The sequence below is a fragment of the Eutrema salsugineum genome, unplaced genomic scaffold, assembly GCF_000478725.1.
Source record: "Eutrema salsugineum unplaced genomic scaffold, Eutsalg1_0 scaffold_5, whole genome shotgun sequence".
In the NCBI taxonomy this organism is placed as follows: Eukaryota; Viridiplantae; Streptophyta; class Magnoliopsida; order Brassicales; family Brassicaceae; genus Eutrema; species Eutrema salsugineum.
Genome location: NW_006256612.1, coordinates 14693075 through 14707234, shown reverse-complemented (window position 1 = coordinate 14707234; position 14160 = coordinate 14693075). Strand labels below are relative to the sequence as shown.

Below are 14160 nucleotides of genomic sequence, written 5' to 3'. Positions count from 1 at the left end.
AGGTTCAAAGTTTATAGATTGGTTGTGAGACTATTTGACAACTTTAAAAATAAAAAGTAAAAATAAAAAACAAAACAATGATTAAAGTGTTTAAGCTTAGAGGATATACAAATCCAATTACTATGACTCATTTGATAAAGAGATTACAATGAAATAAAGGATGAAAAATATTACTCCAATATTAATCACATAAATTGGTAAAGATGCGCAACATTGTTATGCTCTATTTCTGCACAACATAGGATGTATCCAGTTTCAAGGACTAAATTATGGTGTGAAAATGTTTTATAGTTTTGTCTTTTACCATATTGACTGAGATTTTAGATGGTACATAAAGTAAACACTCTTAAATGAAAAAAATAAAAATAAAAGTGAATGTGTAAACCCAAAAATGAGCAGTAAAAACAAAAACAAACTCTAAATTTGTTTTTGGTGTAAATCTTGGATAGGGAAATGAAAACTGAAAAATCCCTTTAGGTTTGGTTTTCATCCGAAAATTAAAAACCCTAAACACTTCAACCTCACATCTTCTAGATGGTGTATAAAGTAAACACTCTTAAATGAAAGAAAAAAAAGTGAGTATGTAAACCCAAGAATGAGCAATAAAAGCAAAAAACTTTCTTCCTCTTGTTCGTTGAAGTCTTGAAGATCTTCAGACTCGAAACTGTTTCTTTCTAGGATTACAAATAAAGAAAATACGGAGTTTTTGTTTCTTTGTGTGTCTGTATATTTTGTATTAGGCTATAGAAAAAAAAAAAATTGGCCCCATATTTTCTTATTAATTTTTTGCCATTACTTTAAAATTTGGTAAAATGAAGAAAGAAAAACGACTTTGGCATTGTTTAGTAAAAAAATTGGGCTCCATAGTTTAAAATATTTTAAAAAGTCTTAAAGTCTTCTTTTTTTTAGACTTACAGAAAAAAATAATAGGACGATTTTTGAGGAAAAACAAAATTAAACATTAGAAAAAACAAAATTAAACATTTAGAGGGGACAGAAAAAAAAACATTTAGAGTGAAGGTTGGAAAAAATACAAAAGACATGTTCTGAAATTTTTTTATAAGTAAACATTTTCAAGAAATATATAAAGTAACACACAATTTATGGTGTAAAAAAAAAACTGATTAGGCTGGAACTTTTTGCTTACTAATTTGTATCAGTTGGATTAACTTGCTTTGACTCAAATTGTTTTTTTTTTAAGGATAAGTCTCTTCATTTGATGACGTCGTAGAAGGAGCAAAATTGTTTTGTTTTGAAGCACGGCGTTGTCCTAATTTATGTGTTCCCTCTGGAATTTGTCTGTATTTAATGTTTAATGAATCTATAGTACTTTTTTTTGTCGGAATTAATCTACAGTACATTATATAAAATCGAGTACCAACGGAATGTCCGGCAAATATTTTATTGGTCTTCTGTCAAGGACTAATATTTATTTATTTTTCATTTTAGCTAGAAATTTGTATGGTATGGGCCTAAATGATTCGTAGGCCCAAAAAATTTGGATTTTTGAGTTATGGGCTTAGAGTTTCATTTCATTATTTATTTAAGGATCTGACACTTGCTATTTTGTACAAGGAACAAAATTGGCTAGAAATTCGTCAAATATACTGCATAAGATGAGAAAATCTTGGCAAACAAAAAAAAGATGAGAAAATCTTGGCAAAAAAAGATGAGAAAATAATTCAAGGAGTCCACTAGCAATCAGGATAGTTCAAGTGTGTTTACAATTTTTCATGAGTTAATATATTCTGAAAATTAGTAATAAATTCATCATTAAAAAAAAAACAGTGAGGACATATATCAAAAGAAATCATATGAACTACTGGTTAAACTTATCAAATCATATCTAGTATCCAAAACTTGATATAGGCATGAATTTTTGAATGTTTTGTTCATCTTTGTTAAGTATTGTTGGTTCGGTTAATCCAACAAATAAAAAACTGAATTCGAATTAAATTTATTTTTCTCTGTCGTCCTGATTTCGTTTGTTGGGTACGATACGACGAGTACGGTTTAACCATGAACCTAGCAAGTAACAATTGATAGCAAAGATTACATCAAAAGTTTTAAATTTAACAATTTGACAAGATTTCATTTCAAGAACAGAATATCGATAAGGATTCGTGAACATCTCCGCTATCTGATCATTAAAAAAATGTACATATACTACATGGCTACATTAGCAAGAGGTTAACACAACATTTCAAAAGAGACAACATTAGATTGATTGGTAACCTCCAAACGGTTGAATTCCCACCGTTCTGGTGAAAAGGTCGCAGTTCAGTTCCAAACTTCCTATCAGCCTTAGACTGAACAAAAGAAAAAGAATTTAAAAATCAGGTTAAAAGTTTACATTTCTTTTAACTGTTTGTTTCAAATAAATAAATAAATAAAATGTTGTCAGTCATCGTTTCTGTGCAGCCACCTACTCGCAAAGATCAGTTTGAAAGAACAAATTGTTTGGTGATTTTATTTGTTTTCCAGCAAATATACTAGTTTATATATTAAAAAATAGAATATTATAAAAAAGTTTGTCTAACGTGTAGGACAGTATTCAGAGCACAAACTTTTTGATTCGATGATACGATATACTACTTTACCGAGCTTCTTAATGGCACTCTGTATAAGAAAAAAATCATAATAATATAAAAATAACGGCATTTATGTAAATAGTACGAGTATAGAGGCGCCTAGAGTTCACGGTTAGGGCTAGGTCTCATGATGTTTCATTACAGATAGCTTTTGTTTTGTCTCTGAATGTGTGTATTGTACCATAAAGAAATAAAGACGTTGGCGTGTAAAATACTCCGATCTAAAACAAAATATATGTTAACAAAAAAAGACAACTATTTCATATTAAGAAAAATAGATACGAGGGTAGTATTGTAAATATTCTTAAGGTGCTGAAGATATTCTTAATCGTCTTCTCCAACGTTAGGGTTTACTTGAAAAATTAAAAATGGCTACCAAATCCGGTGAGGTCGATTCGGTTGAAGGAGCAAACACCAAGCCAGAGACGAGTAAACTCATGGAGTTATCGAATGAGTGCGGTTCTTTGAATCTGGAAAAGTCCGTGATTTCTGAGACGGCGAACGAAGACGTAGACGAGGAAGAAAACGAAGACGAGGATGAGGAGGATGACGAAGAGGAAGAAGATGACGAGGAAGAAGAAGAAGACGAAGAAGACGAAGAGGAGGAGGAAATCGAGGATAAGGACAGCTGCGGGAGCGATCAAGAATGGGATTATGATACTTCTGTTTGTCGATCAACATAATTTGTCGAATCGAAAAGAGTAAAATTTTTCTATCGACGTGTAGGACATCAGTATTCAAAGCACAACATAATGTAATATGATACATCTGTTTTTTAAATAAATAAATAAATATATATATAGACATTTTGTATTATAAATAACAATAATATAAACAATCGCTACATAATAGTACGAGTGTATAAGTGTCTAGGTTGAGGTTTAGGATTTGAACGAGAGTAGAGTTTGAAATTAAATGAAATTGTGAATTTACACCATTGTCATAAGAAAAAGCGCAACATGGTTTTTTCGATTTTTTTTTTTAATCAACTAATTAACACAATAGACACAGTCAAATCAACAGCTGTTAATTGGAAACAATTACTAAAACTCTTAAAAAGGAAAAAACGAGAAACTGAATACATGTGTTAACCTAAAGAATTATCCAATATCCAGTAGACATGACCCAGACTCATCATTTTCATTACCGCTTCTTTTGGGTGTCTGTGTACTTTAAAACGTTGGCGTGTAAAATACTCCACAACTTATTACCTCCAATCCAAAACAAAATATATATTTTAATTTTCTTGTATTTATAAAACAGAGTAATAAACGATATTAAAAAATATAATCAATTAAACGATAAAGGAAAAGTCGAGCGAGGTAAATAAGATGGCACTAGCGTAAATAGTAATGTTTTGTAGGGCTGTATATTATAGCATCAAGGATATTTGTTTTAAAAGCTGTCGTAAAGGGATTCAAGGGGTTTTCGACCCAGAAAACATAAGAAAAAAACAAAAAAGGTCTTCTAAAGGAAATCATGGCTCCTGAATCGCGAGACGTCGATTCGACGGAAGGAGAAAGCAACGATCTGGAGACGAGGAAATCGACGGAATCCATGGAAAGCACCGATTTGGAGACGACGAAATCGACGGAATCCATGGAAAGCACCGATTTGGAGACGACGAAATCGACGGAATCCATGGAAAGCACCGATCTGGAGACGAAAAAATCCATGGAAAGCACCGATCTGGAGACGACAAAATCGACGGAATCCATGGAGGAATCTACGGAGGAATGTCGGAGTGGGTACAAACGCAAGGCAGAGATGCCTGCGGATTCTGGTTCAAGCGAAGACGAGGATGAGATGAAGGAGGAAGACAGCTGCGAGAGTGACCAAGCATGGGGAGTTGATAGCTTCGATGATACAGAGTATGAACCCGATACTGAGGATGACGACGATGATTTTGAATGGAATCGATACTTGCGCCATGTTTACAACAGCCGGGTATTTATATATATAATTATGCTCTCTCTTTGTTCTTCCAAATTCTCAGCCTTTTCCTTTTGCCTAAAGATAAGATTTTTTTTTTGTTTTTTTTTTGTTTTCTCCCCTTTGGTGGTTTAGGGTTTTAAGGTGGATAGAGAAATCGTTCCTAGACGACCTTTTCAAGGATTCCGTCCTTTCAATTTCGATGCTCCGTTTCTGCCCAACATCGACGCACGCGAGTACATGGATAACATGGTGAAGCTGGCTCTTGATAAATACAACCAACAGAATGGAACCAATGTCACGTGTGACCATATCGTGAGGGTCGTGGTGAAATGGATCATTGGAGTCAAATCCTACATAACCTTCATGGCTAGGGAGTCTCCTCATGGGGATCTCATCGAGTATCAAGCAAAGACTCAGTGGAAAGTGTGGCAGAATCATGCTCATCCCATCCTCTGCAGACCTTCTCCTCCTATGAAACCTCTTCCAGAAAGATACTTATTCAATCCTCTCGAGAAACCCCAAGGTCTGTGATATTCTTTATATTTTCTCAGTTTTTTCTTTCTCTTCATACCTCAGCCTTAATTCTTGGATTTGATTTTGCGTTTCCATGAATTGTTTGCCCATTTCTATTAGGCTCTTTTTATTTAAATGTTGTATATCACACAAGTAGACGAGAGCTAATAATAATATGTGTGATTGAACAAGATAGTTGAATCCAGCTACTAGCTAATAATATGTATTGATGAGTGAGCCATTCTGTAGATGAAACATTGGATTTTCTTTTCTTTTCTTTCCTGTTCCAATTGCCAATAATGTGTATGTGTTTCTCTCTTCTCATTGCAGAGCGACGCTACTGAGCTTGCTGCTGCCAGGATTCAAGAAACCGAGTTAGAAAGCCAGTTCACATCCTATCATACAAGTCTTATTTATGACAATTGAACTTATGTTTATGTAAGCTTTTAATCTGTAAGACCTTCAATCTACTTGTTGGCACTTAGGTGTCCCGTGTATTATTAATAAATTTTATCTAGTTTCTTTTGATATTTCTGCCATTTCGTTGCTGGTAGCAAACAAAAAAAAAAAAGAAGAAAGATTTATGACTGGATAGGAATGGTTCTGGTTAGTAATCGTTACTTACTTGCCCAAGTATAATGTATTTTAAAAGGGTTTATTTTGGAAATCTACCAATATTTAATTAATAAGTAGAAGACAGCTCCAAGATTGATGCTCTTCGCCATCAAATTAACGATAAGATAAAAGTTTGGTTCATTCTGAAGATCATACAATAAGAGTTAGACTTGTGCAACAAAAAAGTAAACACTTGCAATCACCTAGATATCAACACAAGTTGTAACACAACGAAAGCAATGACTGATGAAAAAGCTCAGACAATCTAAAATATACTCCAATAACTGCATCCCAAAAATCTATAATGTGCAAGTTTTTGTTGCCAAATCATGATGATGATCCCGATCAAACTAATAGCTCGGATAAATAAGCACAAAACTCGACTTATCATCTATGATGATTCGTCCAAAACCCTCCACGCCCCAATTATCTTTTCCCCAGCTATTTTGAACCACAAAGAATAGCTTTCCTTCTGTTGTGTAGCCATAACCCACAATGATCATCATATGCCTGTCTAGTTCACCTTCTTCTCCTTCCACCGTGCTCCCTACGGTGTAGATACCCTTAATTTTGTAGAAAAAGAAAATTAGTGTTTGGTCATGCTATTGTTATATATGTTATGTAATTAAATCATCTACTAATTAACCTTTTTAATGCCATAGAATTCGGGACCGAGCTCAAAAGCTATCCCAACAGGCGATGCATCAACCTTGCTCCTAACGAAGTCGACACTAACATTTCGCATTGCTGTAAACTCCCACTTTTCCTTATTCCCAATGTCGCTTCCCGGCTAACAAACAAAACTTTTCCATATTGAACCAATATGTCGCAAAAAAAAAAAATTTAAAAATTGAACAAATGCGAGAACATAAAGTTTAATTCAACAATACCGTACCGTAGTTTTTCCTGACGATTTAACCTTGAGCAGTCCTTCTGATTTCATGTGCTTCAGAGCATCTTAAATATTGCTAAGAACCAACGATGATGATTTCTTCCCAGTTTTCTTTGTCTCGGTGGATTTCAAGTGTTGGACTAAATCCTGATGTGAAAACGTTTTGCAATTTTGCTCTTTACCATTTTGACTGAGGTTGTAGGCTGATTGGAGAAGACGAGCTAACACTATTGCCCAACATGTTTCTGCACAATAATTAAAAATTATTAGAATTACAGTGATACCCAAGATGGCAAGTTATTATGTATAAATCTCTCTCTTTTAATGTAAAGATAGGCTTAAAATATATATCTTTTACCGCCATACTGTTTGATGACTTCACAAACTATCCATGGAATTAACCTCCAATCTTTGGACAGTGTCGAACCATCTCCAAATTCCCAAAAGAAGAATATATCAAGAGAAAATATACAAAGTTACAAACAGATAACTTCAGAAAACCAACGAAAAAAAATTCCAGCTAAGAAAACTAAGAATCATAATTTATCTATAAAAGGTCGTAAAGACATGTATGCCATCTAAGTTATATATAAAACAATATTATAGATCCAACCCCTTTCTCATCCATTTGAGCCACCGGAGGATCAATGGGTCCTTTGGTCCGAACATCCTTAGCTTCCTTTTTAAGCTTATTAGGTATTTTTGATTTCTTAAGCTTACCACCTAATGAGGGATCAGCTTTTCCCATTTGCTGTAAGGAAAAAAAAGAAATCTTAGACTATGTACATTGAAAGTCCTTCATGTTTTTTACTTGGGTTGCTAATGAATATTTTTGGTTAAAATAATAAAAAAGAAGCTTAAAATATAAGGACTAACCCTTGTAGAAGGGTTTTAAGAGCTGATCCTTAGAAAATTCTTATAAAAAAATATTATAATAATCTTAAGCAACTCTCAATAAAGCCCTCTAATGTACATGCTCTTAGTCAGAGAGATGAGAAATCAATGAAATCATAAGGGAGAGAAATAAGTAGAGGAAGAGGTAGACGATAAAGAGTGAAGCTTTCTTTACAAATACATTGGGATTATGAGAAAAGCAAATGCAATTTTTTTGGTGGGCCCTAGTAATGATAACCTAGGCTGCAAATCATCTCCTGCGTTATGTATACTATGTTGTGCCCTGTAACTTGTTTTGTCGAACAACGTAGTGGAACCAAATTCATACAAAGATGATAAGGGTAATACAATATTTTTCACCAGACGTCAAAATTAATCCATTTTAGTGCATTTTAGTGATCGAAACGAATATGGATCTCTAGAATGAATGGCAGATTTTAAAATAACTTTTAAGAAAAATATTCTTATACTAGTTTTTTTTGTGTTAAATCTTTTAATCATTTTAAAATCAAATGATATAGTTGTTTAACGGGTTATAATAATTTTCATACACCACTTAGTTTCCTGACACGACTTTTGTAGCAAGATTTGAAATTTTATCGTATATATATGCTAATTATTTTGTAATGTACAAATGGGACATTAATTGTGGTCGCGAAATTCATATAAATAAATGAATGCAAATATAGAAATGTATGCTTTATAAAAAAGAATACAGGTTCATATATATGCATGTCTTTCCATTTTTGTGAAACCTACGGGTGACAAAAGTAAAACATTAATAAATAAATACAAAAACAGAAGAAACTGGACTGCATACGTGATAATCATATTTTTTTGTCGCTTCTATCTTATTTTATGTATACATGTATATATCATAATAAGAGACAATCAGACAACATTAGTAGTTTTTTTTTTTGGGTAAAACACTTGTAAATTTCATTACATGGTAAAAGCCACAGAGTTTTGTCTTGTCGAGCTTTAAACTTAAATTAGCTAACAAGAAATAAGTATATATTAATGTGATTTTAACTCACAGTTTTAATTTGAAAATTGAAGAAGACACCTTAAAATATATTAAATTAATAACGAGAATATGTATAAAGGCAACATTTTTTTGGGAAAACGAATCTCTTTTGCTCAGTTGGCAATAGGTTTTTGGTGTACCGTTTCTTTTTCTTGTCTGTGTAAGAAACAAATAACATTTATTTGTTCTGGTACGAAACATATAAAAAATAACACTTAATCAAGAGAAAGTATATCTAAAACCGGTGTAAAAGCATAAGGAACATAAATGTCTCTAATATATATATATATATATATATATATTTGGAGAGAGAGACAAAAAATTAGTGAGCGAAGTAAGAACCGTACGAACCTGAAATGGATAGAAAACATGGCTGAGGTGAATATCCCAATGAAGGGATGGGGAAAAAGTAGAAAGTTTTGTCAAAGGGACGATATTGCAAAAAGAGACACATGTTCTGCAAAATGTTGATAAATAAACCAGTTCCAATATATTTTTTTGTGTGGTCAAGTCCAGTCTCAAATATATATACCGCACAGTTTGTGTAGTACAACAACCAATCAGCTAATTAAACGTATATCAAAATTTCTTATGTTCGAAAAACAAACTTTTCCAAATCCTAACGTTTAGGCAATAATTTAATTCCGTTCGTAATAAGTTTATATAACCTCAAACATATGAAATAGAAAGAGTAATAGTCAGGAAAAAAAAATGGATCACTACTTTATAACTAGAGTTTTGCTTTTACTGCCACTCTCGGTTTGAAAACTGATCAGTCAAACCGCTTGCACTACGTGCCCTAACATTAGCCACTCGCTTCTTTTTTATGTTTTCTTATTATTATTATTTTTAGACAATTCCATTTCTTTACAAATCCCAAAGGAGCCAAAACCCTAGTTTCAGCGCGTGATTACATTAGCCTCGTACATTGGAATATTCACATGTTTCGAGCGCGTGGTTGCACTCGCCATAATATGCTTGTAATGTATTGCCTTTGGGAAACAAATTTCCATTGTTATAGGAACATTCCTGTGGGAGACTTTTTTTCCCCTCTTATAAAAAGATTTTGCAGTAATAAATTTAAAAAGATCAAATGTAGCCCATCATAATTACAAAAGGGCCCACAAAGAGATCTAAAACTTTACCTAAGAAATAATGGGCCACGAACCAACATACAGTATATTAATCAGATTTTATGGTATAGTTTTCGGTAGCCCACGATAGTTTATAGTGTTGTTAAACTAAACCAGTTGACAACCATCTTTCAAATTGACTTCCAGTTTGCATCAATAGGTGGAGTTTTAATGTCCCCATCCCAACTTGGTGGTCTTATGGTTCTGAGAGTCCTCTTTAACAAAAAAAAAAAAAAAGGTTCCGAGAGTCCATATGGATGTTTGCTAATTTTATCATACATTTTGAACATGGTGATATCACTACTTAAACACGATCTCGAACGGCTGATTCCCAGACATCATAAAAGATTATGGATAAAGGTTCGAGGGTTATAAAGAAAATATAAAACGAATTTTGAGACAGTTGGATTTGTTATATGACAAGACCACTTTATGGGCCCTTAATGAGCTTCATACTTCATGTATCCTAACGGAATAAATATGTTTTTACGATGTCGGTATGGTCTGGTCTGGTTTAAGTTTTGCACCATAAGCTTCTATAAATACGTCTCCATTTTTAGTACTATGTGCGGACAAATAAAACAGCAAGATTGTGCTCAGAAAGCTTCAAACAATACCTTCTTTTGCCTCCATAGACAAGATAATTATGGGCAACGAGCACGGAGATATAAGACTTGAGTTTAAAGACTATCGTCATAAATGATAATGTATTGGACTTCAAGTCCATCTCCTTTACGGCTTTACGTTATACAACTAAAATATAGTAGTTAGTAAAATGTATAGATATGAATTATGATATAGCTAAAAATGTAGTTTACAAAACTTGATATAAATGCGTAGTTGTTGAATGTTTTTTTCATCTTTGTTGCAAGTATAATTTGTTGGTTCGGTTTGGATATCTGTTACGGTTGATCCAACATAAATAAACACAAATCGAATTAAATTTAATTTTCTTTCTCCTCTTGATTTCGTTTGTTGGGTACGACGAGTACGGTTTAACCATGAGCCTAGCAAGTAACAATTGATAGCAAACAATTACATCGAAAGTTTTAAATTTAACAATTTGACAAGATTTCATTTCAGGAACAGAATATCGATAATGATTCATGAACATCTCCGTTATCTGATCATTTAAAAATGTACATATACATGGCTACATTAGCAAGAGGTTAACACAAGAAGCAAAAGACCAAAGTTTCTTCATATAATCGTCAGATTTCCAGGAATAAAAAAAACACCCCTAATCCGAAAAAAAAAATTCCCAAAACCAAAAAAAACCCTAAATCGAATCAAAGTCCTTTCTAATAAGAACAAAATAACCCAAAACAGCACAAATCGCAGCAACAGCATTGCCTTCTTTCAAAAGAACCTTGAACACAAATCCAAACACTTCTCTTGTGATCTTACGAGCTTCAACTACCAAATCTCTCCTCGATTTCCCAAAAAACGCAAGCAACACAACCACCGCAATCCAGATTACCATAACCGCCGGGACAGCAACCGCCGCCGCCGCAACCATCGACATCGCTCCGAAAACAGCTCCTAACACCACAGACGCGTAAACCGCCGGGATTCGAGACGGTGACTGCGATGACGTGTACTGGAGCTTGTACCAGCTAAGAACAGATCTCAGAAAGTTCCATGAGGAAGACAAGAGAATGGCGTAGACAGCGACAAAGAGGCAGACCCATGTCCGTCTCTTGCTCATGATTCGCATAAAGATGAGGTACGATCTTGGAGGAGATAACGAAGATGAATTCGATGTTCTCGGAGAATCTGCCGGATCGACCATTTGGATATCTGATTGAGATTTCTCGAAGAGGGATTTTTTTTTGTATTGGGTCGGAAATTGAAATCTCCGTGATTTGGGATTTGTCCGAAGCAAAAGAGAAAAAGAGGAAAGAAAGTCTTCAGATTTGGGGGAAACAGATTACAGTCCACGTGAGTCCCACTCTCATTTCGAAGCGAGTGTTGCACACTAGTCGGTTTTGAGGCTTGTAGTGGATAACACGCGCTTAAAATATCGTTTATTTATTTATTTATTTTTTTTCCCCGATAAACCAGACATGAAAATTGGAAACAAATGAACCATATACATGAAAACTGCGTGAGCTGAGAGAGCATTTAGTATCTAATTTCCATTACTGTCCCAAATTTAAATATACAAATAACTTCTAGTTTATACCATTTTTATAATTAATTTATCATTCCATAAGTGTGTTGAAGGCGTAATTAAGTAGATTCTGTTGGTTAAGTCGAATAGGAGAAAGTTAGGAACAAACAAACAAATACGATTTGTCTTTCTTTTTCAATATGCGTTTAGTCGCATAGGAGGAAGTTAGGAACAAACAAACAAGGGAATATGAAACTTCTTGACGTTTATTGATCTGGCTAGTTGTCCACTTGTCATTGCGTTTAGCCGTCAAATGAGATTCTCTTATTTATCTACACTTGTCATATAAGCTGAGAATCAATAATCATATACTCCCTCTGTTTCATGTTTCATTATAGTTGAATTTTTAGGTTTTTTTTCTTGTTTCATAATATTTGATTTCTTACATTTAATTAATGCAGATTTCTTCTTTAAGTTGAATGAATGATCAATTGCTTTACAAAACTTGTTACTCCTTTTACTTGTAAGCATTAATTAAAGAGAGGAGATGAAAAGCCTAGTAAAAACTAGAAACTACCTTCCATTATAAACCAATACTCCATTAGTTTTTTGGTTTACCGTATCTTTTCTGTTTTTTCTTAATTTTCTTTTTAAAAAAAAAACAAAAATGAAGCAAGAAGAAAGCATGGAAAGAAAAATAAAAGAGAAACATGAAGGTGGCTACTCAAGAGATGTTTACATGATCAAATCATACACCAACCAGGAATTGGATTTAAACAAGCCATGTAATGAAGAAGAAGAGCTTGAACCCAACAAAGAGATTGATGAAACTGTAATGGAGATGTTGAAGATTTACTGCCCAAATCTTATTAATTTAGTCTAATTTTCTAAATTTCTGTTGGTTTGTTTATCTTTTTTCTTTGTTTTTCTATGTACTTTTTCTTGTTTTCTTAGTAATGTATGTAAATAAGATGTAAACATATACAAAAGTATATTTCAAGTCATTGGATATATTTCAAATCACTAGAAGTAGAAAAAGAATAACATAAACATTAGAATAAAATAATCTCTCCTATGAAACAAAAAAATACCTGAATTATCCAATGAAATAAACTCTCTTGATGGACTTTCATTCAAATCAATAAAAAATTCTGTTTCATTACTTTCAGCTGGTAAATTTAAATCAAAGCTATGAAAAGCCATAAATAAGTTTAACTAACTGATGTTAATAATCTAAGTCAATATATATAGAAGAGCAATGGATCATTCTAAACTTTTGTTTTTGAGTAACGTAATGGTTTTGGCTCTAAAATTTTGTTTTGAGTTACTTAGTTGTTTTGGCTCTAAGTTTAATTTTTTCACAAAATATTCGATAGATTGTGATTTCATAATTAAGCAGTGGAATATGAAGAGACAACAAAATAAATCACCATACATAATATTAATGCACAGTTAGCAAAAGAAAAAGTAATAATAATAAAATTAATAACATTAGTTGTAAAAGTAACCTACTTAAAGAAAATAAACAGCTAATCATTGAGTATTTATAATTTTCTTAATCTGTGTGCAAATATTCAGAAAATCAACTATAATGAAACAGAGAAAGTACTATATATTGACACTCGATATGATTAGTGTTGGTAAGGCGTTTACTATTTGTGCGATTTACCGTCAAAAGACTCCCACTTCACCGCTAATCGCTCTCTCTTTTTTTTTTTTTTGGGTGTAAATCTCTCTTTTATCCTTCATTTTCTTCGTAATAGGTTTACCATTTGGATGATTGTTGGTAATTTATCGAAAACCGATGCTGTTCTTGGAAATCAACTCTCGATATTGATTCTAATTTTAATTTTTATTGATATTTACACTTTTCCTACGTGTTAAGAAGGAATAAAGCGGAGATTAGATATCAAACTATTCTTGAGGATGGCCAAGAGAGGAATCTAATAAATAATATTGATTGAGGAAGAGTCGATGATGTTTGAGCAAATGTAGATAAATAAATTATTTTCTCTCTAAAGACATCGCGCTGTCGTGTGAGCCAATTACTTGTACTGTATTTGCTTAATATTAGAGCACACTACGCAAACAAGCGTGTACATATGTATGTATTTGGCAACTTCATATTTTTCTATATATCTCAGTCAAACAATATCTTCCAATCACAACATTGACTTCATTGTTATAATATATTCTCAGTGTTGGATAAAGTTCCAATTCCAAGAACTTCATTATAAATTATAACGAGCTATTCAGATGACATGTGAATTTTTAGATGAATAATGTGTGAAATTTTGTGGTTAAACAAACGATATAGTACTGGGTAAACCAAACAAAATAAGTGGTCAACGCAGATAGTCTTGTCAGTGGGACTTAAATATTTTTTTTTTTTCGTTCTAAACTCAACTGATAATTTAAACTAGCACCTAAGTTGATTAAAACCATAT

The 14160-nt window shown here is 32.9% G+C and overlaps 3 protein-coding genes across 3 annotated transcripts; 1 reads left to right on the top strand and 2 right to left on the bottom strand.

The window, feature by feature from the left end:
- Positions 1 to 4027: 4027 nt before the first annotated feature.
- Positions 4028 to 5569, top strand: LOC18994495. The gene is made up of 3 exons (XM_006418148.2): positions 4028 to 4538; positions 4659 to 5049; positions 5370 to 5569. The coding sequence occupies exons 1-3, from the start codon at positions 4071 to 4073 to the stop codon at positions 5381 to 5383; spliced, it is 873 nt and encodes a 290-aa protein (XP_006418211.1). The 5' UTR covers positions 4028 to 4070; the 3' UTR covers positions 5384 to 5569.
- A 435-nt stretch (positions 5570 to 6004) lies between these two features.
- LOC18994494 (ananain) lies at positions 6005 to 7294 on the bottom strand. Its single transcript, XM_024152332.1, is given in 4 exon segments — positions 6005 to 6206; positions 6281 to 6444; positions 6550 to 6693; positions 7160 to 7294. Coding segments are annotated over 4 exon segments (645 nt in total).
- A 3406-nt stretch (positions 7295 to 10700) lies between these two features.
- LOC18994493 lies at positions 10701 to 11543 on the bottom strand. Its single transcript, XM_024152903.1, has one exon. The coding sequence runs from the start codon at positions 11390 to 11392 to the stop codon at positions 10880 to 10882; it is 513 nt and encodes a 170-aa protein (XP_024008671.1). The 5' UTR covers positions 11393 to 11543; the 3' UTR covers positions 10701 to 10879.
- Positions 11544 to 14160: the final 2617 nt, after the last annotated feature.

Excerpts from the sequence above, each read along its gene's own strand:
- LOC18994495 (XM_006418148.2), top strand. The coding sequence starts at position 4,071 with ATGGCTCCTGAATCGCGAGACGTCGATTCGACGGAAGGAGAAAGCAAC. Across the intron at positions 4,539-4,658 it reads GCCATGTTTACAACAGCCGG|GGTTTTAAGGTGGATAGAGA; the intron begins GTATTTATATAT and ends TTGGTGGTTTAG.
- LOC18994493 (XM_024152903.1), bottom strand. The coding sequence starts at position 11,392 with ATGGTCGATCCGGCAGATTCTCCGAGAACATCGAATTCATCTTCGTTA.